The sequence below is a fragment of the Cinclus cinclus genome, chromosome 33 (genome assembly GCF_963662255.1).
Source record: "Cinclus cinclus chromosome 33, bCinCin1.1, whole genome shotgun sequence".
In the NCBI taxonomy this organism is placed as follows: Eukaryota; Metazoa; Chordata; class Aves; order Passeriformes; family Cinclidae; genus Cinclus; species Cinclus cinclus.
The window spans coordinates 2,193,112-2,215,107 of NC_085078.1; the positions used below are offsets into that span (position 1 = coordinate 2,193,112).

Below are 21,996 nucleotides of genomic sequence, written 5' to 3' on the forward strand. Positions count from 1 at the left end.
TCGGGGTGCTCTGGGAGTTTTGGGGCTCCCCCGGGGTTTTGGGGGGGGTCCCGGGGGGGTCAGAAGTCATCGTCGTCACAGATGTCCAGGAAGACGTCAAAGGCCTCGCGGTTGCAGTTGCCGTCGGGGCTGAACACGTATTTGTGGAAGGTCCCGTCCACACACACGGCTGGGGGCGGTTTTGGGGGGTCAGGGGTGGGTTGGGGTCACCCCAGGGGGATTTAGGGGTGCAGGGAGGGTCCCTGGGGTTCCCAGAGGGTTTTTGTGAATGTCTGGGGGTTCCCAAGGGGGTTTGGGGGGAGTCACAGGGGACTTCTGGGGGAAATCTGGGGTCGCAGGTTGGGGAGTTTGGGGCTGCCAGAGGGGTCTGGGGTGGGTTTTGGGGTCCCTGGGGGTATTTTGGGGTCCTGGGGAGAACCTTGGGGGTCCCTGGGACTGTTTTGAGGTCCCTGAGGGTGTTTCTGGGAGGATTCACCAATGACAGAGTCTGGGCTGCCCCCCTCCCCCCAAGGTACCAACCCCAGAGGGTATTGGGGTCCCACAGGGTTATTTCAGGTGTTTTTGGGGATATTTTGGGATTATTGTGGTGTGGTTTTGGGGTGTTTATGGGGTGATTTTTTGGGCTATTGTGGGGTGGTTTTGGGGTGTTGTTTAGGTTTATTTTGGGGTGTTTGTGGTGTGTTTTTGGGGTGATTTTTACGTTTCTTTTGGGGGTTATTTTGGGGGCTATTTTAGGGTGGTTTGGGGACATTTTGGGGTGTTTTGGGGGTTATTTTGGCACTCACCGATGACGGAGCTGGGGCTGCGGCCGGCCCTGCCGAAGGCGCACACCCCGGGGGCCTCGGCCGGGACGGTGAAGCTCGCCAGGGACCACTGGGACTCCACGTAGGGACCCAGCACGGGGCCCACCTTCCCCACCCGGGCCAGCCTGGGGGCACGGGGGGTCAGAGGAGTTTGAGGGGCTCAGGGGGCTTAGGGGTTCAGGGAGGGTTCTGGAGGTTCAGGGGTGTTTTAGGGGTTGAGGGAGGGTTTAGGGGTTTCGGGGGGAGTTCAGGGGATTCAGGGTTTCAGAGGGGATTCAGGGAGATTTTAGGGGTTGGGGGTGTTCACAGAGTGTTCAGGGGATTTAGGGGTTCACGGGAAGTGCAGGGGAATTTTAGGGGTTCAGGGGTGACCCTCCCACTCACGCCGAGCGCCGGTTGAGCCGCGTGTCCCGCAGGGCGAAGACGTGGCCGGTGCCTTTGTCACTGACCGCGCACAGGAAGGAGCAGTCGGGGCTGAAGGCCAGGCTGGGGGGACCCCAAAACCCTGTCAGGGATGGGGGATACCCCAAAACCCCTACCCTAAAGGGAGCAGGGAAGGGGCAGCATCCCCAGTTCAGGTTTGGAGGGGTCCCCCAAATCCTCAGATCAACCTCCAGACCCTCCCAGTGCTCCCAGTCCAGTGTGGCCCGGTCTATCCCCTGGCACAGCTGGGAGGGTCCCAGTGCCCCCAGTACAGCAGGGTGGGGTCAGTCCCAGTTCCCCCAGTCCTTCCCAGTGCCCCCAGGAGCACATGGCAGTGTCAGTCCCAGCCCCCCCACCAGCGTACCCCAAGAGCACCAGTAGAGCGTGGCCGGGTCAGTCCCAGTCCCCCCAGTCCCTCCCAGCGCCCCCGGTGGCACCAGTAGAGCGTGGCCGGGTCAGTCCCAGTCCCTCCAGTCCCTCCCAGCGCCCCCAGTGGCACCAGTAGAGCGTGGCCGGGTCAGTCCCAGTCCCCCCAGTCCCTCCCAGCGTCCCCAGTGGCACCAGTAGAGCGTGGCGGGGTCGGTGCCGCGGCGCAGCTCGAGCAGGCGGGCGCGGCTCTGGGTGCAGAACAGGCGGATCAGGGTCCCCCTGCGCGAGGCCGAGGCCACCAAGGTGCCCGGGGGGCTCAGGGCGGCGCAGCCAACCTCGCTCTGGTGCGCGTTGATCGTCACCGGAGCCGAGGACGTGCCCGGCTTGGCCGAGCCCAGGTCCTGGGAGGGGCAGGGCTGAGACCCCGCCGCCGCCCAGTATCCCCCAGTGCGTCCCAGTATCCCCCCAGTGCCGCCCAGTATCACCCAGTGCTCCCCAGTACACCCCCAGTGTTCCCCAGTATCCCCCAGTGTTCCCCAGTATCCCCCAGTGCTGCCCAGTGCACTTACAGTACTCCCCTAGTGCTGCCCAGTACCACCAAGTACACTCCCAGCGCTCCCCAGTATCCCCCAGTGCAGCCCAGTATCACCCAGTACTCCTCCAGTGCTCCCCAGTAAGCACTCAGTCCTCCCCAGTGCTCCCCAATGCATTCCCAGTACCACCCAGTATCCCCCAGTGTAACTCAGTATCTCCCAATGCTCCCCAGTGCACCCCAGCTGTGGACACTGGAAGAGACCCCCCAGTCCCTCCCAGTATTCCCAGTAAGGCTCTCACCACCAGCTGCAGGCTGCCGCACTTGTGGCCCGGGAACACCAGTAAGGCACGTTCCAAACTGGGACAGAGATCCACGATCCCTGGGGGGGCAGCCGGATATTGGGGTGTCCCTGTCCCCCAAAATGCCTCAGGACCCCCCCCAAAATCCCCCCTAGGACCGGGGTTCCCCCTCGATTTCGGGTTCCCCCCGAGTTCCGGGGTTCCCTCGAAGTTCTGGGGCTCCCCCGAGTTCCAGGCTCTCTCATTTACTGGGGTCCCTCTCTGTGCTTTGAGGAGTTCCTGGGGGAAAGTTTGGGGTTCCCCCTGGATTCCTGTGCCCCCCCCTTGGGATTTTGGGGTCCCTCCTGCATTTTGGGGTCCCTCTCAACCCCCCAGTTAAAAGAATGGGGAGGGGTTTGTCCTGAACACCCCCAAATCCCCCAACGTTCTGGGGTCCCACTGTGGTTTTGGGGCCATGCCCAAATTTTGGGGTGTCCCCTGGTGGGGTTTTGGGGTCCCCCGGTGGGAAAAGAAGGGAGGGGGCTCTGTCCCTGCACCCCTAAACCTGGCCCTGCAGCTCTCAAAGTCCCCCCCAGATCCTTGGGGTGCACCCCACGTTTGGGATACCCCCAGATTTTGGGATGTCCCCCAGTTTGGGATGCCCATTTGGGGAAAACCATGGATTTTGGGGTGCCCCAGTTTGGGATCCCCAGAATTTTAGGGTGCCCCATTCAGGGTCCCCCGGGTTTTGGGGTGCCCCGTTCAGGCTCCCCGGGTTTTGGGGTGCCCACCTTTGGGGTTGTCACGGGTGTCGAACTCGAAGAGCTTGCAGGGCCGGTGTGGGAAGGAGAACACGAACAGGCGGCTCTGCAGGGCCACCACCAGCCTGGGGACATGGCACCCCCAGTTCGCCCAGTTACCCTCCCCAGTGCTCCCAGTTCACCCCATTACCCTCCCCAGCGTTCCCAGTTCACCCAGTGCATGTGCACGGCCAGCACCACTTTGGGTCCCTCCCAGTCCCCCCCAGTCCCTCCCAGCTGCTCCTCCTAATCTCCCCCAGTCCCTCCCAGCGCTCCCAGTTCCTTCCAGTCGCACCCCGTGCTCCCAGTCCCCGCCAGCGCTCCCAGTACCTGTCGTGCCGCATGCGCACGGCCAGCACTGGTTTGGGGAAGCTGAACTCCAGCACCAGTTTGTCCTTCCCCTCCCGGGCATCGTCCCAGATCAGCACTGGGGGGACACCCCGATATTGGGGACCCTCCAGGAGGGCGTCGGGGAGGACCCCGAGTTTGGGGACCCCCCAGGTTTTGGGGGATCTGTCAGGGAATTCGGGGACCCCCCCAGGTTTTGGGGCGCACCTGAGGCGTCGGGGAATTTGGGGTGGCTGCCCCCGCCCACGATGGCCAGCAGGTTGGAGCGGTGCAGCATCTCCACGAGCCCCACGCTGCCCACCTGCTCCGCATCTGGGGGGCACCCCAACATCAGGGACACCCCCTGAGGGCCGGGGGACACCCCCAAATCCCAGAGACACCCCCAGGACTGAGGGAGACCCCCAGCCCCTCAGGGACCCTCCCTGCTCCACGTCTGGGGGAGCACAGCCCAAATCTGGAGACCCACCCCCCAAAGAAGAGCAACACTCTGGAATAGGGAAGACCACCCCCAAAAGCCGAAGGACTCCCCCAAATTTACCCCTCCCCCCACTAGGCCTGGGGGACCCCAAAACAGCCCAAACTGCCCCAAAACTGCAGCTCCAGATTGAGGATCCCCCCCCATACATGGCCAAAAACCCCCTTCTCAATTTAGGGACCACCAAACCACCCCCCCCCCCAAAAAAAAAAAACAAAAAAAACAAACCTGCCCTCACCTCCAGGCCCAGAGACCCCCAAACATCCCCAGGTTTAGGAACCCCCCAAAAATGCCGCACCACCCTCCCCCCTCCCAGGTCTGGGAGACCCCAAAACACCCCAAAATTCCTCCCTCAGCTCCTCCTCTGCACCTAAAAGCTCCAAACCCAAGCCACGGGTGGACCCCAGACCCCCCCACGGCAGGGGGGATCCCCCAAATCCCCGCACCCCTCACCGAGGTGCCCCTTTTCCATCAGTGGCTCCACGTTGAAGATCCGGACCCCCGAGTCCATGGCGACACAGAAACAGCCTGGGGGGCACGGGGGGTTTGGGGGAACAGCCAAAGGGGTTTGGGGGGTCCCTGGGGGGTTTGGGTGTCCCCAGAAGGACTTGGGAGGGACCTCGGAGGGGAATTAGGGGGTTCCTGGAGGAGCTTGGGGGCAGTCAAGGGGATTTGGGGGTCCCTGGGTAGGTCTGTGAGTCCCTGGGTGGATTTCGGGGTCCCTGGGTGGGTCTGGGGGGACTTTTGCAGGGCCCTGAGTCGATCTGGGGGTCCCTGGGTGGATTTGGGGGAGCCTTGGGTGGATATGGGGGGGGGGGGCTCTGCAGGGTTCTGGGGGATTTGTGGGGTCCCTGAGAGGGTCTGCGGGATCCCAGGAGGGTGTGAGCGGCTTTGGGGGTGTCCCAGCGGGGCACGTGAGGGGTGTGGGGGTCCCGGGGGGTTTCTGGGGGATGTTTGGGAGTCCCGGAGCAAACTCGGGGCTTGGGGGAGTTTTGGGCGTTCCGGGTGTGGTTCGAGGACGCCGGGGGGGGGAGGGGGGGGGGCGTTGGAAGTCCCGAGGGGGAGGTTGAGGGGTGCTACGGGAGGCTTGGGGGTTCGGGGCGGGTTTGGGGCCCCCCACTCACTCTGGTCCTGGTTGAAGCGCAGGCTGTTCACCCCCCGGGCCTGCGCCATGGCGGGGCGCACCAGCGGTAGCGGAGCCGCTCCGGGGGCAGAAAGGTTTAACGAAGGCTCCCCAAAACCTGTCGGGGCCCCCCAAAAAAATCCCCAAATCCCCCAAAACCTCCTCAAAACGCCCCGGCCGCTACCGCGGGGAGCTCAAACCACAGAGACGCCCCAGAGCGCCCGGCCAGAGCGCACTTCCGGTCACGTGAGCAGCGCCCCACCCTTTTAAAGCTTGGCCCGGGGAGCAGCGCGCGCTGATTGGCGAAGGCGAGAGGGCGGGGTCGTTGCCTAGCAGCGCGCCATGTTGGAAGCCGGCATCGGCGTAGGGTGTCGCCATAGCAACCCCCCGCCGCCATGTTGGAAACTGGCAGAGCGCGTCCGCCCTCGAGCTCGGCCCCGCGGGGCCTGCGGGAATTTTGCGGGGTTCTCGGGGGATTTTTAGGATCCAGGGTCTCTCCCTTCAACAACACGCACTGCGCCGTCAAACAACCGAGGCAGCCGCTGCTCGTTCCCACAGCTTTTATTGCGCCGAAGCCGCGGCCGCCATGCTGGAAGCTGGCGCGAGGTTCGGGGAGGGGTCTCAGTCGTCGTCTCCCCCCCCCAGGTAATGGCAGATGGAGTCGTAGGGCAGCGGCAGCACCTGCGGGGCCGCGTCCCGGCCCAGCTGCACCAGAGCCCGCCCGCGCTCCGGCTCCCGCTCCAGGATCCGCCCGAGCTGCGGGGATGGCTCCGGGTCAGCCCCGGGGGTTTTGGGGAGGGGTCTCGGGGGGGTTTTGCGGAGGGGTCTCGGGGGGTTTTGGGAAGGGGTCTCGGGGGGGTTTTGGGAAGGGGTCTCGGGAGGGTTTTGGGGAGGGGTCTCGTGGGGTTTTGGGAAGGGGTCTCGGGGGGGTTTTGGGAAGGGGTCTCGTGGGGGTTTTGGGGAGGGGTCTCGGGTGGGGGATTTTGGGAAGGGGTCTCGGGGGGTTTTGGGGAGGGGGCTGGGGCGGGGTCCGCTCACCTTCCCCGCGTGCTCCCCCAGCACCACCATGACCCGGTCCGAGCTGCCCCGCGGCACCACGGTCTCCAGAGAGGCCTCGCGAAGGCCTGGGGGACACAGGGGGGGGTCAGGGGGATTTGGGGGTACAGGGGGGTCAAGGGCGTGGGGGGATAATGGGGGCACCCGGGGGGGTCAGGGCATTCGGGGGTCAGAGGGATCCGGGGGTTATGGGGGATCCTGGTGATTTGAGGAGTGGGGGAAGGGGAGGCAGGTTTGGGGTGCAGGGGGTGAGGGGAGGCAGGTTTGGGGTTGGGGAGATCAGGGTGATTTTGGGGGTGACAGGGGTGTTTTGAGGGGTCAGGACCCCCCCAGATTCCCCTCGGGGGTCTCACCTTCCACCAGGCGCCCGTCGTCCGTGCGGCACACGCAGGTGTCGGGGGCCAGCAGGTCCTCGATCTGCATCTGGGGAGGCCGGGGGGCTCAGCACCCCAAAAATCCCACCCTGAGGTGTCCGAGGCGGGGGGTGGGGGGGAGGACAGGGGCCCCTGATTCTGGGGGCAGGGACCCCCCCCCATTCCCCAGCTTTTCGGGGTCCTGGGTCACCCCACAGGGCCGCGGTGGGGTTTGGGGTCCCTGCTAGTGGGGGTGGTGTCCCCATGGGTGATTTTGGGGGTCCCTGGGGGATTCTGAGGGTCCCCAGGGTCGTTTGGAGCCCCCTCTCCCGGGGGTTCTTTTAGGGCTCCTGTCCATTTGAGAGGTTTTGCCGTTTTTGGGGTGCCCTCAGGGGAGGCTCTGGGTGTCCCAGAGCGGCTTTTGTGGGTACAGAGGGAGATTTTGGGTGTGATTTTGGGGTTACAGGGCTTTTGGGGTGTCCCGAATGCGGTTTCGGGGTCCCCTCAGGGATCTGAGACCCCCCCACCAGAGGAGGTTTTGGGGTCCCTTTGCCATTTTAGGGTTCCCCTGAGGGGCTTTGAGGTGGTCCCGGGGGTATTTTTGGTGGGAGGTTTTGGGGTGCGATTTTGGGTTTTGGGGTCCCCCAGGGGTTCCCACCTTGCAGTTGTAGAACCTCCCCCCCCTGAAGGCTCGGTCCACGCAGCGAACCCGCAGGTCCCGCCGCAGCCAGTGGGGGGACGCGGGGGGGGCCCCCCGAGACTGCTTCACACACCTGGGGGGGGGGGGAGGGGGGGGGGCTGGGATCAGAGACCCCTCCCCAGACACCCCAAAATGCTGGGGTCCTCCAAAGCTCAGCCCCCCAAAAGCCTCACAGCCCCCCCCAGAAATCCCCAAAAGGAGCACAGACCCCTCCCCCCCCCCCCCCACAATGGGTGCCCCCCAAAACTCTCCCAGGGTCAGAGCCCTCCCAAATTCTGAGGACCCCCAAATCTCAGCCCCCCCCAGACACCCCAAAAAGGGCACACACCACCCCGGGGCTACCCCAAAAATCTCCAGGGGTCAGTGCCCCCCCTTCAAGGGGAAGATCCCCCCAAAATGCTGGGGCCCCCCAAAGCTCAGTCCCCCCAAAGCCTGTGAGCCCCCCCAGACCCCCCCAAAAGGGGCACAGCCCCCCACATGGGGCACCCCCAAATTCTCCCAGGGTCAAAGCCCCCCCAAAGTTCCCCACCCAAACCCCAGGACCCCCCCCCCCCCAAATTCTGGGGACCCCCAAAGCTCAGCCCCCCCTCCAAAGCCTTGGAGCCCACCCAGACCCCCCCATGAGACCCCCCCCAAAACTCTCCAGGGATCAGAGCGCCCCCAAAATGAGCCCCCCGGGGGGGGGGGGGGTGTCGTCACCTCTGGCTCTCGGGGGGCTCCTTCCGCTTGGCCCCCCCCCGCGGGGGGTCCCCCCCCTGCGCCCCCTCCTCCTGCTGGGGGGGGCGGCCCGAGGCACCTGTGGGGAACTGGGAGTTACTGGGAGGGACTGGGACAGGATGGTGGGGAACTGGGAGCTACTGGGAGGTTACTGAAGGGAAACTGGGAAGTAGTGGGAGGCACTGAGGCTTACTGGGGTATTCCAAGGTGTTACTGGGAGGCACTTGGAGCTACTGGGACATCCTAGAAGGTTACTGGGAAACACGGGAAGGTTACTGGGAAACACTGGGGGCTACTGGGAAATACTGGAAGGTTACTGGGAAATACTGGGGGGTACTGGGAAATACTAAGGGGTACTGGGAAACACTGGAAGGTTACTGGGAAATACTGGGGGGTACTGGGAGGCTCCCCAATGCAAACTGGGCACGAACCAATCTGGACAGTACTGGCAATCACAGTTAGTAAGGGGGGAGATGACTGGGATGTACTGGTCCAAACTGGGACAGTCACTGGGGGTTACAGGGAAGGCTGCAGGAGGTAATGGGGAGAGCACGGGGGTTAGTGGTTCATACTGGTGCATACTGGTCCATACTGGGACACTCACCAGTGCTGACTGGGGGGGGACTGGGGGAATCTCAAGGGTTACTGGTCCGTACTGGTCCCTACTGGTCCATACCGGTCCATGCTGGTCCCTACTGGTCTGTATTGGTCCCTACTGGTCTGTATTGGTCCCTACCGGTCCGTAGCAGTCCGTACTGGCCTGTACCAGTCCATACTGGTCCCTACCAATCTGTACCAGTCCATACTGGTCCATACCAGTTCGTACCAGTCCATACCGGTCCGTACTGGTCCCTACCGGCCCATAATGGTTCATACTGGTTTGTACTGGTTCATACCGGTCCCTACCGGTTCATACCGGTCCGTAGCGGTCACTCACCGGCGCCCAGGGCCCGCAGGCCGTGCTGGGTCACTGTCACCACCTGCCCCCCCAGGCTCAGCCGCACCAGCACCCGCCCGCTCTCGGGCTCCAGCGCCTCCACCTGCAACCAGTCACACCAGTTACATCCCAGTGACATCCCAGTAACCTCCCAGTCAGCTCCTAGTTACATCCCAGTCACACCAATCAGCTCCCAGTAACCTCCCAGTTAGATCCCGGTCACACCAGCCAGCTCCCAGTGACACCAGTCAGCTCCCGGTAACCTCCCAGTAACCTCCCAGTGACACCAGTCAGCTCCCAGTTATCTCCCAGTCACACCAGTTAGCTCCCAGTTAGATCCCAGTAACCTCTCAGTACCTCCCAGTTACCTCCCACTAACCCCAGTCATCGTCCCAGTCACCCGTTATCTCCCAGTAACCCGTTACTGTCCCAGTGCCTCCCAGTAACCCCAGTACCCACCCAGCATCCCCCTAGTGCCCATCCCAGTTCTCCCCAGTTCTCCCCAGTGTCATACTGGGAGAACTGGGGGGGGGGATATCAGCACCCCCAGTGTCCCCTGCAGAGTTGTACTGGTATGTACTGGTGTGTATTGGTCTATAATGGTCCATAATGGTACATATTGGTCTATACTTGTCTGTACTGGTCTGTACTGGTCCATACTGGTCTGTATTGTCTGTACTGGTTTGTACTGGCCTGTAGTGGTCTATACTGCTCTGTAATGGTCTGTACTGGTCTATACTGGTCCGTACCAGTCTATATTGGTCTATACGAGTCTGTACTGGTCTATATTGGCCTATACTGGTGTGTACTTGTCTATATTGGGCTATACTGATCTGTATTGATCTATACTGGTCTGTACTGGTGTATATTAGTCTATACTAGTCTGTATTGGCCTATACTGGTCTATACTGGTCCATACTGGTCTCACCTTGCCCTGCATCCCCCGGTGAGGGCCGCTCTCGATGCTCACGGGGTCTCCTGGGGCGGGGCCCCCCTGGGGGGGCTCCCCAGGCTTGGGGGTTCCCGGGGGGGCGGCCTCGGCCCCCAGCCCCAACCCCCGGGGGCGTGGCCGCTGCTCCAGGGGGGGCACGACCCTGGGGGGACAGGGGGTCAGGGGTCCCCAAAACCCACCCTGGGGGGAACAGGGATCCCCAAAACTGACCCTGGGGGGACAGGGGGTCAGGGGTCCCCAAAACCCACCCTGGGGGGAACAGGGATCCCCAAAACTGACCCTGGGGGGACAGGGGGTCAGGGGTCCCCAAAACCCACCCTGGGGGTAACAGGGATCCCCAAAATTGATCCTGGGGGGACAGGGGGTCAGGGGTCCCCAAAACCCACCCTGGGGGGAACAGGGATCCCCAAAACTGACCCTGGGGGGACAGGGGGTCAGGGGTCCCCAAAACCCACCCTGGGGGGAACAGGGATCCCCAAAACTGACCCTGGGGGGACAGGGGGTCAGGGGTCCCCAAAACCCACCCTGGGGGGAACAGGGATCCCCAAAACTGATCCTGGGGGGACAGGGGGTCAGGGGTCCCCAAAACCCACCCTGGGGGTCAGGGGTCCCCAAAATCCAACCTGGTACCCCAAAATCTACCCTGGGGGGGGAAAAGGGGTCCCCAAAATCCACCCTGAGGGGGAAAAGGGATCAGGCACCCCAAAATCCAATCGGGGAATATCAGGGCACCCCAAAACCCACCCTGGGGGCCAGTCAGGGGACCATGGCACCCCAAAACTCCCCCTTGAATCCTGTCTCCCCTGAGCTTGGAACGTTCAGGGCCCCCCCCCAGTTTTCTGGGTGGGTGCCCCCCAGCAGCTCGGGGTCCCTCCCCCACCCTGGCTCCAGCCACGGCCCCATTTTAGGGGGGCTCAGGGGGGTTCAGGGGTGCCCCCTGGGTTTTGGGGTGTCCCCAGTGACTCACCTGGGGAAGGTGCGGCCGATGCCCTGGCCCTGGCTCCAGCCCATCCCCCGCAGCATGGCCAGCCCGAACTGGCCCACGGGCACGGCCTCGTAGTCCTGGGGGGTCTGGGGGGGCACGGAGGGGTTGTGGGGCTGGGGGGCACTGGGGGGACACTGGGGCTGGGAAGAAGGGGTTGGAGGGTCCTGGGAAGGATTTGGGGATCCCCAGGGGAGTTTAGGGTCTGGACCAGGAGGTCACTCTGAGGGTCCTCGGGCTCAGGGGTTACTCTGGGGGTCCCAGGGAATGTCTGGGGGACCAGGGGTATGTTTTGGGCTCCTGGGGGATGTCCGGGGGACCCGGGGCAATGTTTAGGAGGTCCCAGGAGATGTTTTGGGGTCCCTCACCGGCTGTGGCCCCGTGGCCACGTCCTTGTCCGGCAGCTGCAGGGGGATGGCCATGGGGGGTCCCGAGTCGCCATTGGGCTGCTCCTGGCTCTGCCGTGCCTCTGCGGGGTCGGGAAGTCACGGAAGGCTCGGGGGGCTCAGTCGGGCCCCCCTGAACCCCCAAACTCACCCTGCAGCAGCTCCTGCACCGCCTGAGCCTCGACCGAAATGGAGGGGGGGTCCCCGGCGGGGGCGGGGTCTGTGCTGGGGGCGGGGCTTGTGTCGGCGCGGGGGGGCTCCGGGTTCCTCCAGCGGTGGGGGGGGATCAGGGGGATCACCAGCTCCTTCTTGGGGGGCGGGGCCGGGCGCGTGCTGGGGGAGGGACCAGAGCATTAGCCACACCCACAAAGAGGATACGCCTTCTTTGTACCCGGGGCGTTCTCGGTTAGAAGCCACGCCCCCAGACCATATTAGCAAAACACTCCCAAGCCCCGCCCCCCCGAGCCTTTTAGGCGCGGAAGGAACTCAGGCCCCGCCCCTTACTGCCTTTAATGGAGGAACCGGAAGCGGAGCCGCGCCCCAGTATCGAGCCCCGCCCCCAAACGGGCCTTGCAGGCCGCGCCCCCTGCCCCGCCCACCTGAGCAGTTCCCGGTCCTCCACCGCTGTCAGGAAATCGGTGTCGCTGTCGGCGTCGCCGCCGGCGCCCTGTTCCGCGCAGGGTCCCGCGGGCAGCGGCCTCCGCCGCTCCGCTCTCCGGCTGAAGGCGAACGACACCGGCCCCGGCCCCGGCCCCGTGGTGCCATCCGCCGCTGCCGCGCCATCGCCCGCCGCCATTTTCCGCCGCGAGGCCCTGTGGGAGAGACGGTTGGTTGGACCGGACTACAACTCCCATCAGCCTTTGCGGCGCGCCTCCGCCCACCTCCCCGCGGGTTTTGCGGCCGCTGATTGGTGGAGTCGCCACCAATCGCTGCTGCCGCTGCGCTTTGTCCCGTCCCTCCCCGGGCGCTGCGGCCGCTGATTGGCGGATCCGGAAGTCGCTCAGCCCCTCCCGCCGCCGCTCGCGCCCGCCGGCCTCGCGCGCGTTGCCGTGGCGACCCCGCGGCGGTACCCGAGGGGAGGGGGCGGGGCTGGGGGCACTGGGAGCACTGGGGGAGCAACCGGGGGTTACTGGAAGGGCTGTGGGGGCACTGGGGCGGTGTGGGGTGTACTGGGAGCCCTGGGGGAATACCGGGGGCACGGAGGAGGGGACTGGGAGCATACTGGGAGCGCTGGAAGGGTGCTGGGAGCATCGGGGGAGAAACTGGGAGGATGCTGGGGCTGTTGGAAGAGTTACTGTGAAGATACTGGGAACGCTAGATATGATACTGGGAGTACTGGGGATAAACTAGGAAAATACCAGCACTATTGGGGAGGATACTGAGAGCACTGGAAGTAACTGAGAAGATCCTGGGAGCATTGGGGGGCATACTGGGAGTACTGGGGGAGACTGGATAGATACTGGGGCACTGAGAGGGGTACTGGGAGCTCTGTGGGGGAACTGGGATGGTGTGGGCCGGGCTGGGAGCACTGGGAGGGGGCTGGAGGATACTGGGAGAGCTTGGGGGGGCATTGGGAGAGGATATGGGGAACACTGGGTGGTTACTCATTGGTTACTGGGAGCACTGGTTGGTTACTGGGGGATTACTTGGAGCACTGGATGGTTACTGGGGGGTTACTGGGGGCACTGCTTGCTCACTGGGTGGTTACTGGGTGGTTAATGGGTGAGTGGTTACTGGGAACACTAGTTCATTACTGGGAGCACTGGGCAGTTACTGGGGGGTTACTGGTTGGTTATTGGGAGCATTGGGAGGTTACTGGTTGGTTACTGGGAGCACTGGTTGGTTACTGGCAGCACGGGGTGGTTACTGGGAGGTTACTGGTTGGCTACTGGGAGCACTGGACGGTTACTGGGTGGTTACTGGTTGGTTACTGGGAGCACTGGATGGTTACTAGGTGGTTACTGGGATCGCTGGGAGGTTACTGGGAGCACTGGTTGGTTACTGGGAGCACTGGGTGGTTACTGGTTGGTTATTGGGAGCACTGGGAGGTTACTGGGACCACTGGGTGGTTACTAGTTGGTTACTGGGAGGCTACTGGGAGCACTGGGAGGTTACTGGGTGGTTACTGGGAGCACTGGATGGTTACTGGGAGCACTGGGAGGTTACCGGGACCACTGGGTGGTTACTAGTTGGTTACTGGGAGGCTACTGGGAGCACTGGGAGGTTACTGGGTGGTTACTGGGAGCACTGGATGGTTACTGGGAGCACTGGGAGGTTACTGGTTGGTTACTGGGAGCACTGGGAGGTTACTGGGACCACTGGGTGGTTACTAGTTGGTTACTGGGAGGCTACTGGGAGCACTGGGAGGTTACTGGGTGGTTACTGGGAGCACTGGATGGTTACTGGGAGCACTGGGAGGTTACTGGGACCACTGGGTGGTTACTAGTTGGTTACTGGGAGGCTACTGGGAGCACTGGGAGGTTACTGGGTGGTTACTGGGAGCACTGGATGGTTACTGGGAGCACTGGGTGGTTACTGGTTGGTTACTGGGAGCACTGGGAGGTTACTGGGACCACTGGGTGGTTACTAGTTGGTTACTGGGAGGCTACTGGGAGCACTGGGAGGTTACTGGGTGGTTACTGGGAGCACTGGATGGTTACTGGGAGCACTGGGAGGTTACTGGGACCACTGGGTGGTTACTAGTTGGTTACTGGGAGGCTACTGGGAGCACTGGGAGGTTACTGGGTGGTTACTGGGAGCACTGGATGGTTACTGGGAGCACTGGGTGGTTACTGGTTGGTTACTGGGAGCACTGGGAGGTTACTGGGAGCACTGGTTACTTACTGGTTGGTTACTGGGAGCACTGGGTGGTTACTAGGTGGTTACTGAGAGCACTGGGAGGTTACTGGGAGCACTGGATGGTTACTGGGTGGTTACTGAGAGCACTGGGAGGTTACTGGTTGGTTACTGGGAGCACTGGGAGGTTACTGGGAGCACTGGGTGGTTACTGGGTGGTTACTGAGAGCACTGGGAGGTTACTAGTTGGTTACTGGGAGCACTGGGAGGTTACTGGGAGCACTGGGTGGTTACTGGGTGGTTACTGAGACCACTGGGAGGTTACTGGGAGCACTGGGTGGTTACTGGGTGGTTACTGAGAGCACTGGGTGGTTACTAGTTGGTTACTGGGAGGCTACTGGGAGCACTGGGAGGTTACTGGGTGGTTACTGGGAGCACTGGATGGTTACTGGGAGCACTGGGTGGTTACTGGGTGGTTACTGGGAGCACTGGTTGGTTACTGGGAGCACTGGGTGGTTACTAGTTGGTTACTGGGAGGCTACTGGGAGCACTGGGAGGTTACTGGGAGCACTGGGTGGTTACTGGGAGCACTGGTGCCCCCAGGCGCTGCCCCCCCGCAGCCCGGGGGGGCCCCAGCCCCGATGCCGCCCCCGGAGGCGCCACCAGGGCCCAGCGGTGAGCGGGGGAGGGGCGGGATGGGGGTGTCCCAAACGCCGGGGGGGGGTCAGGCACATGGGGGGGGGTCACTCAGATTTAGGGGGGTCACTCACATTTGAGGGGGTCACTCATATTTGGGGGGGTCACTCAAATTTGGGGGGGTCACTCAGATTTAGGGGGGTCACTCAGATTTGGGGGTCACTCACATTTGTGGGTCCCTGCCCGGGCTGTCCCCCCTCCCCCAGGGGTGGCCAATGTCACCTGGGCACTCCCCGAGTTCTTGAAAGTGGTCTCATCATTTTGGGGGGGGGTCCCATCTTTTGGGGATGTCCCTGGGGGGGAGATCCCCAATTTCCCCGGGGCTCCCCGATTTTGGGGGGTCCCTGATTTGGGGTTCCCCCCCCAGTGAGTGTGGTGGTGGTCGTGGGGGGCTCCTGCGTGCTCCGTTACAGCCGCCCCCCTCCCCCGCCCCCCGCGCCCCGGCCCCCCCCGCCCTGGGGGCAGCGGGGACCCCCCCACATCCAACCCCGGGATGGGGACCTGTTGCTGCTGCTGAGGAGCCTGGGTGAGCACTGGGAGCACTGGGAGAGACTGGGAGAGGGGCTGGGGGAAGGACTAGGGGCACTGGGAGAGACTGGGGGAAGGACTGGAGGCACTGGGAGGGACTGGGAGAAGAATTGGGGGCACTGGGGGGGGGGGCTGGGAGGGGCTAGGAGAGAGATTGGGGGCACTGGGAGCACTGGGACTGGAGGCACTGGGAGGAAATTGGAAAGGAATGGGGGGCACTGGGAGAGGGACTGGAGGCACTGGGTGGGCACTGGGAGGGCACTGGGAGGGCACCGGGAGCACTGGTGCAGTGTCCTCCCCTCGCAGGCCCTGGGGCCCCCCCTGAGCCCGTGGCTGCCACCAGCTTTGTGGGGCCTGAACCCCAGGACCTGCTGCCCACTGGTACTGGGAGCACTGGGAGGGCACTGGGAATACTGGGAGGGCACTGGGGGCACTGGATGGGCAGTGGGAGGGGGACTGATAGCACTGGGAACACTGGGAGGGCACTGGTGAGCACTCAGTGGGTGGCCACTCAGCAGTACTGGATGTAACTGGGCGATACTGGGCAATACTGGGAGGCACTGGGAGCTCTGGGAGGGCACTGGCAAGCACGGTGTTATTGGGAGGCACTGGCGAGCGCTGCATGGCCACTCAGCAGTACTGGTTGATACTGGGTGTAATGGGGTGTTACTGGGAGGGCACGGGAAGCATTGGGTGTTACTGGGCAGTACTGGGAGGCACTGGGAGCACTGAGCACCCCCCACTCTCTCTCCCAGGTGAGGATCTGGGGAGCCCCAGCAGCGCTGGGACAGGGCAAGGCTATGGCCTGGCCTGGCCACAGGTACGGACTGGGAGCACTGGGAGGGAACTGGGAGCACTGGGATGCAACTGCCTTGTGGCGCAGGGGGACTTGCTGGCGTGTAACTGGTGTATACTGGTGTGTTACTGGCGATACTGGTGCATACCGGTTTATCGTGGTACATATTGGTATATACTGGTTTATACTGGCCCAGGAGCCGGCCCCGTTTGCCGTGGAGCTGCCGCGGGGCCCGGGCGGGTTCGGGTTCAGCCTCCGGGGGGGCCCCACCGGGGTTTTCGTGCGGGGGCTGCGTGAGGGGGGCCCGGCCCAGCGCTGCGGCTGCATCCAGGTACGGCCCGGGGGGGCTTGGGGGTCTGGGGTCTCCTGGGGGGTTTGGGGGGCTCTGGGTGGCTCCTGGGGGGGTTGGGGCTGCTAGGGGGCTCCTGAGGGGCTCTGGGGCTTTGGGAGGTCTAGGGAGGCTCTGGGGGATGGGGGGGCTTGGGGGGTCTAGGGAGGTTCTGGGGGGTTTTGGGGGCGCTTTGGGGCCGGGAGGGCAGTGGGTTCTTGGATGGGATTCTGTCTGGAGCTGGTGGATGCTGGGTGCAGTTGGGGTATGGGGGAGGTGGTTTTGGGGGGTCTCTGGAGGGGTCAGTAATTTTGGGGGTCCCTCTCGGGGGGGGCAGGTCAGTGATGAGCTGCTGGCCATCAACGGGGCCCCCACGGCCGGCATGAGCCACGCGCAGGCGCTGGCCCGGATCCGGGGGGGGGGCAGCCGCCTGCGCCTGCTGCTGCGCCGACCCCACGGTGAGACACCCCCCCCGAACCCCGCGGGACCCCCGGTTCTGGGGGGGGAACGGGGTGGGAATGGCCCCAAGGGACACCTCCAAGAGCACCCCCAAGTCACCGTGACATCCGGGGACCCCCACAAAACAAAGCTGTGCAAATCCCCCCCCGTCAGCACACTGGTACAGCCCAGGGCACCCCCAAAACACACCGGCATAGCCCACTGCCCCCCCAAATCAGATGGTACGGCCCACTGTCCCCCAAAATTCAGTAAGATACCCCAGTGTCCCCCCCAAATCAGGTGGTACAGCCCAGGGCCCCCCAAGCCCCTGCCTGGCTGAGAGGGGGTTCCTGTCCCATTCCCCCCCCCCGTGAACTGACCCCCCGCGTTCCCGCAGGGGCGCCCCCAAACCCGCTGGCGCGGGGGGTGCTGCGGCTGTGCGTGGGCAGCTCCCCGCGGGGGGAGCCCTGCTTCTGCCTCGTGGGGGGGCTGCACCCCTGAACCCCCCGAACGCCCCGCGGGCCCCCGCCGATGGAAGGTGACGTCAGAGCGAGGTGCCCCCCTCCCCCCACTCGCACCCCAGGTTTTGGTGCTTTGGGGGGACCCCACCCCCCCCGTTTTGGTGCCCCACATTTTGGCGGGGGCGTCCTTGGAGCTATGCAATGCCCCCCCCCCCCCCCCCTTCTGGGGTCGCACGGAGATGTTGTGCCCCTCCCCGTTTTTGGGGATGTTCAATAAAGGCGGGGACCCCCCCCCGGTGCCTCCCTGAATCATTTCCAGAGAAGACCCCCCCCCCCCCCCCCCCGCCCCCTCCCCGTTCCTTCCATTCGCGGCATCATGGCGAGCAGGGCGCTGCCCACATCCGGCTGAGTCACCCCAAAAACGAGAGAGGCCCAACGGCCCCGGAGCAAGAACGGCCTTGGGGACCTCCAAACCGTCCTGGGGACCCCGAGACCCACAATCCACCCCAGGCTCCTCTGGATCTCTCCAGATCCTCCCAAGCCCCCCAGGGACCCCCAGAGGCTCTTCTAGGGCTCCCCAAACCCCGCTAGAGACCCCCAGCGCCCTCCCCCACTTCCAAGACTCTCCCCAAGCCCTGCCCCCTCTAAGCCCCGCCTCCTGGGGGGTCCCCTCTCCCGCCCCCGCCAGGGGCTTCCCCCGCTCCAAGGCCCGCCCCCCGCCAATCACAGGGGCTTCCCCCGTTCTAAGCCCCGCCTACCTTTAGCTCCTCCTCCAAGGACCCCCGCCCCAGTCATCACAGGGGGTTCCCCCTCTCCAAGCCCCGCCCCCCCGGACCCCCTGGCCGGGGATTCCCCCCCCCCCCCCCACCGCCCGGCCACGTGACGGCTCGCACCGCCCGAGGCCCCGCCCCCCGGGGCTCCCTCCGTGCCCATCCCTAATAGGGGCTTCCCCCGCCGCCAGGCCCCGCCCCCCGCTAGCCAATCGCGTTCCGGCGCGCGCCGCCAGGCCCCGCCCCCAGTCCGTGCCAGCTCCCCGGGCCCCCCCGCCCCCGCCGCCACCGCCCGCTCGGTGCCGCCCGGTGCCGCCATGGAGTCCGGCGGGGCCCAGAGCTGCCCCGGCACCTGCGTGGCCTTCAGCCGCACCCGCAAGGGGCTGGTGCTCATCGGAGAGATCGTGAGACACGGGGGCACCGCGGGCGGGGCCACCACCGCGGGCGGGGGGCACCGGGGGCTGGGGGACCCCCGAGGCATTTCTGGGTCCTGTTCGGGCCGGGGCAGGATTGGGATGTCCCGGTCCGTGTTGGGAGGGGCAGGATGACTCGGTGCCCGGTGTTTTTGGGGGGTAGGGGTTGCATGGCAGGAGCATGCCTGAGTGCCTGGTCTGGATGTCTGCAATCACCGATTTTGGGAGGGGGGCAGCAGGATACATGGATCCCCATTTTGCGGGGTCTGGGCGGGTACCACGACACGTGGGTCCCCTATTTTTGTGGTGGGGTGAAGTAACGGGATGCCGGGATCCCAGTTTTGGGCGTTAGTAAAATCCCCGGTCCCTGCTTTGCTAGGGACAGGGGTTCCGCGACACCTGGGTCCCCATTTTGGGGGTTCAGCGGGTCCCCTCCGGGGGAGATGCCCGGCTCTCGGGGTGTTCAGGCTTCCCGGTGACACGTGGGGTGAGGCACCCAGGGGTGCGGGCGGTGACGCCCTGCGCCGCCGTGTCCCCTCTGCCCCGGGACACCGCAGGCACCCGCGCCCCCCGGTCCCGCTTCGGGCGCGTGGAGGGGCAACGCCCTTGTGAGACGGGGGTGGGGCGGGGCAGGGAAGGTGAGATAGGCGGGGCCAGGGGGCCCTGGTTGGAGGGGGGGGGGAAGGGAGCCCGGATGTCTGGCCCCCTTCCCGGGTGACAAGGGGGGTTTGGGCGGTGCCCGGGCCCGCCGTGCCAGCCGTTATTGCGCCAGCCCGGGCGGCGCTGGCCGCGTCAATGCGGGAGCGGCCCCTTTAAGGCACCGGGGGCTCTGCGCCTTGCAGCCCCGCAGTGCCGTTGCCCTTTTAAGAGTCCCCGGCCCGGTGGGCCCCACCCACGACATCGCCCCTTGTAAAGCGGCGGCTGGGAGGGGAGGGGGCTGTTGTGCCGTTGCCATGGCGACCGTTGCCGGGACACGGCCCCGCCCAGGCGCTCCCACAGCGGCGCCCTTGTCCCGCCGCCCACGGGGGGCGGGGCTCCGTGCGAGCCGACAGGGGGCGCTGCGGGCGCCATAGGGGAACCTGTGAGTGCCTGCTGCGCTATGGGGCTATACGTGACCCACAGCGACCGCTGTGGAACACCTACCGGGGACTCCACCCTGGCCTATTGGAGGCACTATTGGAAAGCGATAGGTGACCCCACAGCGGCCGGCTATGGGGCACCTATAGATGACCCCATGGCCTATAGGGGATGCTATGGGAGCGGGTCTGTAGGCGACCCCACAGGGGGCACTACAGGACATCTATAGGAGACCCCCTCCTGGGCTGCTGGAGGCACTATGGGTGACTCCACCCTGGCCTACAGGAAGCACTATAGGACACCTATAGGTGACCCACAGTGGTATTTAAGAAGTACTCTAGGAGCCTTTAGGTGACAGCCCAGAACCTGTAGGGCCCTATAGAATCACATTCAGGATCTATACAGGGGCCGCCATAGGCATTCCCCTGGCAGTCACACGTAGGTCCTGCACGGTCTATAAGCAGTGCTAAAGGGGTCTCTGTCCCTTTACATTCCCTCAGGGGTCCCAGAGCCTGGGTGGCAGTCCCGGTCTACAGGGCACACTGCACAGCAGCCTGTGGAACGGGGCACACCTCAGGGCACGGGGGGTCCCTGTGGGTGCCCCCAGGCCCCGAGGACCCCATAGATCCCCATCCCCATAGGTGCTGTGCCTGCTGACCCTGATCTGCTTCGGGGCGTCGCGCTCGGGCTACGCGGGGCTGGCTGCGGTGGAGCTGGTGTTCGCTGCACTGGTGCTGCTGGCCTGGAGCTGCCGCCTGCCGCCCCGGCTGCCGCTGCTGCACTGGGGCTGGACCGTGAGTGCGGGCTCCGGGGGGCTGGGAGGGATCTGGGGGACGCTGGGGGTGGATTGGAGGGGGCTCTGAGGAGCACTGGGGGGGCTGGAACGAGGGTCCTATAGTGGCTGAGTGGGGGAATATCCCTGGGGGGAACGCCTGGAGGTGCAGGGTCCCCAGAAGGTTTGGGGGTCTCTGAGGGGTCCCACCTGTGCCCCCCAGGACTTCACGCGCTGTGTCATCGGGGCTGTGCTCTTCCTCATCACCTCCCTCATCGTCATCGTCGGCCACCGGGACGGCGCCGGCATCGCAGGAGGGGTGAGGAGGGAATTGGGCGGCTGGGTTGGGGGGCTCTGAACCCCCTCAGGTGCAGGGGGGGGTTTGAGGGGCCCCTGCCCCCCCCCCCCCCCAGGTGTTTGGGCTCCTGGATAAGGGGGGGGGGGGGTCTTGTGGGTGTTTGGGAGGCACAAAGAAGGGGTCTGGGGGTCTCTGATCCCCCTCCAGGAGCTAGGGCTGCTGGATGTGGTGAGGGGGAATTGGGGTACAGGGGAAGTTTTGGGGTCTCTGATCCCCTCTACCCCCAGGTGTTCGGGATCCTGGCCGGGGTCCTCCTGGGATACGACGCCTTCATCACCCTCCCCACAAGGCAGGCCCACACCGCTGCCCCCACTGGTGTGTACTGGGAACACTGGGAAGGGGTTGCTGCACTGTGGGAGGGTACTGGGAGCACTGGGAGATGACCCAAGGAAGTTAACTGGGAGAACGAGGGAGGCCCTACTGGTGGAACTGGGAGGAACACACAGAGCAGAACTGGTAACACTGGGAGGGGGTTGCTGTCCTGTGGAGAGTACTGAGGGGAAACCCGGGGGATTGGGGATCCCAGAAGGGTTTGGGGGTCCCTGGGGGTGTAACTAATCCCCCTTGCTTTGTCCCCCTCCAGAGACCCCAGACGGTGCCTGAACGACCCAACAACCCGGCCGGAGACCTCCCCAAGCCTCCCCTCACAGGGCGACCCCCAGCCTTAAATTATTGAGGGGTTCCGACGCCTGGGTCCCCCGGAGGGGGACGGGGTAGATCTGGGGGTCCCTCAGGGTTTGCCCCTTCCCCAAACGCCTTCGCAAGTGCCTTGAACCGCCCGTGCCTCAGTTTCCCCCTGGGGAGACCCCCCTCAGGTTTAAAGGTGCTCTCAACCCCTCGTGGGGTTTGGGGTGCCCGCCTCAGTTTCTGGGGTGCCTCCGTTAATTTTTGGGGTGTTCCCCTTCCCCCCCCCTCCCCCAGCCCGCGGGAGGCTTTTGGGGGCAATATATTAAAAAATAAAGGGTTTTTATTACTGCATTACCGGTTCCGGTGAGTCTGTCGCGGGATGTCTATAGATCCTGAAGGAGTTTGTCCAAGGGATCCCCCAATCCCCAGACTACAGCTCCCAGCGTGCCCCACACCCTCCCCTCACGGCTCCCGCCGGCTGAGAAACGGTGGGAAATCCTCTCCTCCCACAGAAAAAGGGCGGGATATTGCCCGTCCCCTCACGGAAAAACGGGCAGGAAACTCCCCATTGCCTGATAGAAAGAGGGAGGAAGCCCCTCCACGGGTGATGGAAAGAGGGAGGAAGCCCTTGCATCCCTCAGGCGGGACATTGCCCATCCCCTCACGGCAAAAGGAGCAGGAAAATCCCGGCTCCCCTCA

General features: G+C 64.6%; 3 protein-coding genes across 4 annotated transcripts; 1 reads left to right on the forward strand and 2 right to left on the reverse strand.

Annotated features, from left to right (window-relative positions):
- On the reverse strand, window positions 1–5,374 carry WDR45 (WD repeat domain 45). 2 transcript variants are annotated; one of them, XM_062512133.1, is made up of 10 exons: window positions 5,156–5,374; window positions 4,485–4,559; window positions 3,764–3,868; window positions 3,539–3,635; window positions 3,200–3,294; window positions 2,430–2,509; window positions 1,788–1,843; window positions 1,188–1,289; window positions 786–928; window positions 1–169 (listed from the first exon to the last, which is right to left on the reverse strand). In XM_062512133.1, exons 1-10 carry the CDS (start codon window positions 5,202–5,204, stop codon window positions 60–62), a joined length of 912 nt encoding a protein of 303 aa, XP_062368117.1. In that variant the 5' UTR covers window positions 5,205–5,374; the 3' UTR covers window positions 1–59. The 2 variants fall into 2 exon arrangements, with proteins under 2 accessions (XP_062368117.1, XP_062368116.1); XM_062512132.1 differs by having other exon boundaries at window positions 1,788–1,996.
- A 326-nt stretch (window positions 5,375–5,700) lies between these two features.
- GPKOW (G-patch domain and KOW motifs) lies at window positions 5,701–12,062 on the reverse strand. The gene is made up of 11 exons (XM_062512130.1): window positions 11,837–12,062; window positions 11,389–11,570; window positions 11,220–11,320; window positions 10,837–10,940; window positions 9,846–10,011; window positions 8,918–9,020; window positions 7,963–8,059; window positions 7,222–7,336; window positions 6,564–6,633; window positions 6,193–6,278; window positions 5,701–5,910 (listed from the first exon to the last, which is right to left on the reverse strand). Exons 1-11 carry the CDS (start codon window positions 12,031–12,033, stop codon window positions 5,776–5,778), a joined length of 1,356 nt encoding a protein of 451 aa, XP_062368114.1. The 5' UTR covers window positions 12,034–12,062; the 3' UTR covers window positions 5,701–5,775.
- A 7-nt stretch (window positions 12,063–12,069) lies between these two features.
- Window positions 12,070–21,648, forward strand: MAGIX (MAGI family member, X-linked). Its single transcript, XM_062512138.1, has 11 exons — window positions 12,070–12,303; window positions 14,637–14,708; window positions 15,097–15,255; window positions 15,564–15,638; window positions 16,013–16,077; window positions 16,250–16,384; window positions 16,719–16,839; window positions 20,182–20,334; window positions 20,536–20,631; window positions 20,898–20,985; window positions 21,254–21,648. Coding segments are annotated over exons 2-11 (927 nt in total). The 5' UTR covers window positions 12,070–12,303; window positions 14,637–14,674; the 3' UTR covers window positions 21,255–21,648.
- The last annotated feature ends 348 nt before the right edge of the window (window positions 21,649–21,996 follow it).

Coding starts and splice junctions, on each gene's coding strand:
- WDR45 (XM_062512132.1), bottom strand. CDS start 5,204: ATGGCGCAGGCCCGGGGGGTGAACAGCCTGCGCTTCAACCAGGACCAG. Junction 3,869..4,484: donor GATGGAAAAGGGGCACCTCG/GTGAGGGGTGCG, acceptor GGTGCCCCCCAG/ATGCGGAGCAGGTGGGCAGC. Junction 1,997..2,429: donor GCGGCAGCCTGCAGCTGGTG/GTGAGAGCCTTA, acceptor TGCCCCTCCCAG/GACCTGGGCTCGGCCAAGCC.
- GPKOW (XM_062512130.1), bottom strand. CDS start 12,033: ATGGCGGCGGGCGATGGCGCGGCAGCGGCGGATGGCACCACGGGGCCG. Junction 11,571..11,836: donor GAGGACCGGGAACTGCTCAG/GTGGGCGGGGCA, acceptor TCCCTCCCCCAG/CACGCGCCCGGCCCCGCCCC. Junction 7,337..7,962: donor GAGCCCCCCGAGAGCCAGAG/GTGACGACACCC, acceptor CCCCCCCCCCAG/GTGTGTGAAGCAGTCTCGGG.
- MAGIX (XM_062512138.1), top strand. CDS start 14,675: ATGCCGCCCCCGGAGGCGCCACCAGGGCCCAGCG. Junction 16,078..16,249: donor ATGGCCTGGCCTGGCCACAG/GTACGGACTGGG, acceptor ATACTGGCCCAG/GAGCCGGCCCCGTTTGCCGT. Junction 16,840..20,181: donor GCTGCTGCGCCGACCCCACG/GTGAGACACCCC, acceptor CCATCCCCATAG/GTGCTGTGCCTGCTGACCCT.